The sequence below is a fragment of the Octopus bimaculoides genome, chromosome 12 (genome assembly GCF_001194135.2).
Source record: "Octopus bimaculoides isolate UCB-OBI-ISO-001 chromosome 12, ASM119413v2, whole genome shotgun sequence".
Taxonomy (NCBI): Eukaryota; Metazoa; Mollusca; class Cephalopoda; order Octopoda; family Octopodidae; genus Octopus; species Octopus bimaculoides.
The window spans coordinates 21,720,690-21,725,146 of record NC_068992.1 but is presented as its reverse complement, the minus strand read 5'-3'; the positions used below and the strand labels follow the sequence as shown (position 1 = coordinate 21,725,146).

Below are 4,457 nucleotides of genomic sequence, written 5' to 3'. Positions count from 1 at the left end.
ATATATATACATACATACATACACATACGACGGACTTCTCTCAGTTTCCATCTACCAAAACGACTCGCAAGGCTTTGGTTGGCCCAAGGCTATAGTAGGAGAGACTTGCTTAAGGTGTCACACAGTGGGACTGAACCTGGAACCATGTGGTTGGGAAGCAAGCTTCTTACTACACAGCCACGTCTGTACAAAATTTGTGCAAAATATTTGAATACCAATGACTATGATTGATTAAAAGTAGTAGTAGTAAAAGTAGTAACAATAGTAGTATGGGGTGCATTGCTGCATCCACTGTTTGTTGGTGATTCCCCACTACTCTCGGCAGATGATCCTTTTGCATCACTCAGGCAACAACCTTCCAACCCATGGATCTGTTTGGGTAGTCATTTCTGGCAAGGAATTTACAATGTTGGAGTGCAAATCCTACCTCAACCTCTTTTAGCCACTTTTTATGACACACAGAGGAAACATTGGGTTTGTCCTTTGGCGTGTCAGTCCCCACACAGTGCGGAAAAAGAAGAAACGGAAATTATAATCACCTTCTACTGTAAAGCAACTAGCAACGAGGTTGACGGGAGACTTGTCCTGAGAAATGCTATGTTTGTATATTACTTAATGTTTTCTTTTCTGTTTTCCTTTTCAGACAAAAATTATAATTGGAATGGTCATTTTAATTGTATTGGCTGTCATAATAAGTAAGTATGACTTTGGTTACACTTTGTTTTGGCATTACCAATTCTTGACAGGAGCCATTAAACAAGATTGGTTCTTTCTGTTGTTATATCAAGTTTGGCGATCTTAGCAACAACTGACTCTTTTAATAAATGACCACAAGTGACTTAACCCATTTGTTTATAATAACCAGTGTTAAGCTTGAATAGAATTCTTTTCGTCTTTCCAAAATGACAGCTGATGTCCATTAACTAATTTCTACCAGGTCTCCTCGAAACTATTTGATCTTTCTCCACTCTCACATTCAACTTTTGTCAGCTGCGTCCAGAAAATTTATTCACTCGTAGTGTTAACTTTAATTATCTCTGCCAAATTAACTGACTGTTTTCACCTCTCGGTGTTCAGTTATGTTGCTGCCACTCAAAACACTCCTCCTACTCCTCGTGGTTTTCTGTAATTCTTTGTTTGTTCTGATCCTTTATGACACACTTTGTTCTCCAAGTTTACAAAAATTGTGGAATGATAACAGCTCTTGGCCAGTTGTCTAGATTTTTTGGTCCTCTTTAACTTAAACACCATGAAAGTATGTTGTCATGGTTACCTGGCAATGCCTACAATGTTGATTTTTTTCTTTATACCCTGATATTCTTCCTAGCAGCAGCAACTATAGTATTTGATGGTATATACAAGATAAACTTTTTTTTCTGACCCCAGAATCGTATTTCTGAAAGAAACATCCTGGGTTCTATATGTGAAGTTGGGCCTTCCATATGCTAATTTTGTCCCTGTTACTTTCTTTCCCGAATATGTGCTGCTGAAATTGGGCTGCATCTCAAATACCTGTACATCTTTTATACTATCAAACATGGTATGTGTTCCATGTGAATATGTATCCCTTTATATTTAGTATTGCCTGTGGATGAGGTGTGATAGTGAATAGTAGCAAGGTATGGAACCAAATAAGCATGTATGAATGGTTGAATGGTAGTGCCTAAGTGGGCTGAGAGAAAGACTGGACATTAGAGGCAGAGTCTCATGGAGGCAATGGCCTCATGGAGGCAATGGCCTCATGGAGGCAATGGCCTCATGGAGGCAATGGCCTCATGGAGGCAATGGCCTCATGGAGGCAATGGCCTCATGGAGGCAATGGCCTCATGGAGGCAATGGCCTCATGGAGGCAATGGCCTCATGGAGGCAATGGCCTCATGGAGGCAATGGCCTCATGGAGGCAATGGCCTCATGGAAGCAATGGCCTCATGGAGGCAATGGTAAATGACTGAGACCTTTGACAATATGCCATGCTTCAGTAGAAGACCAATCAAGCCTTGTGAAATTGTAGTTGTGGCAGATACTGGTGCCACACAACTGGTACCCATGCCAGTGGCACAGAAAAGTAGCCATTACACTTTTAAAGTCCTTGGCGTTAGGAAGGGCAGCAAGCTGTAGAAACCATGCCAAGTCAGACTGGAGTCTGGTGCAGCCCCTTAGCTTACTAAGAGATGATGAAGAATTGTTATTTGGGGAAGGAGAGAGAGAGAGAGAGAGAGTGAGAGAGAGTGAGAGAGAGAGAGAGAGAGAGAACAAACAAACAAACAAACAGGCAGACAATGTATTGATGTTGGTCTCCATCATCCAGGTCTTTCAAGCATGGAAAAATATATAGAAATGATATCTGCCTATCTGTGTGTGTATGTGTGTGTGTTTGTGTGAATATATAGCATCATCATCATCATTTATCTTCTGTTTTTCCAGGCTGGCATGGGTTGAGTGGTTTGACATAAAGCTGCAAGCCAGAAGACTGTGCTGAGATCTGTTGTCTGCTTTGGCATGGTTCCTTCAGCTTTGTGTCCTTCCCTTTATATGTGTATGCATCTGTGTGTGTGTGTGTGTGTGTGTGGATGCACTTGTGTATACAAAGATCTCATGGTGGACTGCCGCTTTAATTGTGACTTCTAGAAACTCTGCCAAATCAGATTGGAGCCTGGTGTCGCCTCCTGGTCCACCAGTCCTCAGTCAAATCATCCAACCCATGCTAGCATGGAAAGCAGACGTTAAACAACGATGACGATGAAGAAACTCATTGGTCCAACACCCTCCATATGACCTGTGATATTTCAAACCATCACCAACTGCTGAAACTAGATGCAGGAATTTAAACAGCTTGGGTTCTGTGCCTCTCTAGTATTCCTCAAATGTAGCATTTGTTTCTCATTGAAATGGCCAAAATCAACTACCTATGCCACCAGTTTTTCATTAAGAAATAGGTTTGGCTGTTGTACTCCACCTCTTAAAGCTGTTTTTATGCCTGGTGACTCTTGAATGCTTTAGCTTCTCTCTCTGACTCCTACTTGTAAACCTTTCTCATATCACCAAATCAACTTGTTTTCATAGTAGCCTCGAGGTACCTTTTTCTATCATACTTTGCTTGTTCAGACAATGTTGCAGAGTTATGCTTTTTAATACAGAAATATGGAAATAACCAGCTTTTTTCAGTGATATCCTTCTTTGTTTTCTGCTCTATGTGGAATATGTCAATGATGGTCTTTTGGACAACTGAATTCTTGCTCATTATTACAACTGCAGCATTTGAGTGGTTGGCGTTAGGAAGGGCATCCAGCTGTAGAAACTCTGCCAAATTAGATTGGAGCCTGGTGTTGCCATCTGGTTTCACCAGTCCTCAGTCAAATCGTCCAACCCATGCTAGCATGGAAAGCGGATGTTAAACGATGATGATGATGATGATGATGACGATAAAAAATTATATAGAAGTCTTGGCTGAAAGAATATTACCTAAATATGCTCTGCTCAAGCTAATATTATTTGCAATATTTTTGAGATAAGCAGAATTCACATATTTTTCTGTAGTCTTACACTTGTTAGTCTACAATAATCATTCTTGAAATCAGTGAGATTGTTCATAGACTGAAGAGAAGCTCCACCACTGCGTCTATTATGCATAAGAACAATGCTTTTTCTTTTTTTGAATATTCATTTTTGACTCAATTTTTTAATTTTTCTGAGATGCACATGTGTGTGCATGTGTGTGGGTTTATTCTATGAATTTGCTTTGTAGCAATACTAATAACTAGTAGTTGAAACTCTAATATACACATGCTTTAGAAATAAAGCATTAAGTGAATGCAGAGCTTAATGTACTAAACTGGTGAATGACAAGCGAACAAGATTGATGTAACCAACTTCATTAGCTTACAACTGTTTCTACTATGAGAAACAGTGTAATCAGAAGTTGAATGGCTGTGCAACATCCTATAGCTTCTTCAGAGCCATTAAAATGATGAGCATGTTTATTTCTGAAAGTATTTAAATACATAGAATTGGTTACATTCAGAACTGTGTATGTGTATGTGTGTGTGTTTGTGTATATGCTTGTGTTTGTGTCTATACATGTGTGTGCATGTATATGTGGAGGCGCAATGGCCCAGTGGTTAGGGCAGCAGACTTGCGGTCATAGGATCACGGTTTTGATTCCAAGACCGGGTGTTGTGAGTGTTTATTGAGCGAAAACACCTAAAGCTCCACGAGGCTCTGGCAGGGGATGGTGGCAAACCCTGCTGTATCTTCCACCACAACTTTCTCTCACTCTTACTTCCTGTTTCTGTTGTGCCTGTAATTCAAAGGGTCATGCTGAATATCCCCGAGAACTACATTAAGGGTACATGTGTCTGTGGAGTGCTCAGCCACTTGCACGTTAATTTCACGAGCAGACTGTTCCGTTGATCAGATCAACTGGAACCCACGACGTTGTAAGCGACGGAGTGCCAACA

The 4,457-nt window shown here is 40.5% G+C and overlaps 1 protein-coding gene across 1 annotated transcript in view; it reads left to right on the top strand.

The window, feature by feature from the left end:
* LOC106883789 (vesicle-associated membrane protein 4) overlaps window positions 1-817 on the top strand; it is a 44,992-nt gene extending 44,175 nt beyond the window's left edge. Inside the window, exon 6 of the mRNA XM_014934921.2 lies at window positions 644-817. Within this exon, the coding sequence (XP_014790407.1) occupies window positions 644-802 (159 nt within the window). The 3' untranslated portion in view covers window positions 803-817. The remainder of the gene's footprint in view (window positions 1-643) is intronic.
* Window positions 818-4,457: the final 3,640 nt, after the last annotated feature.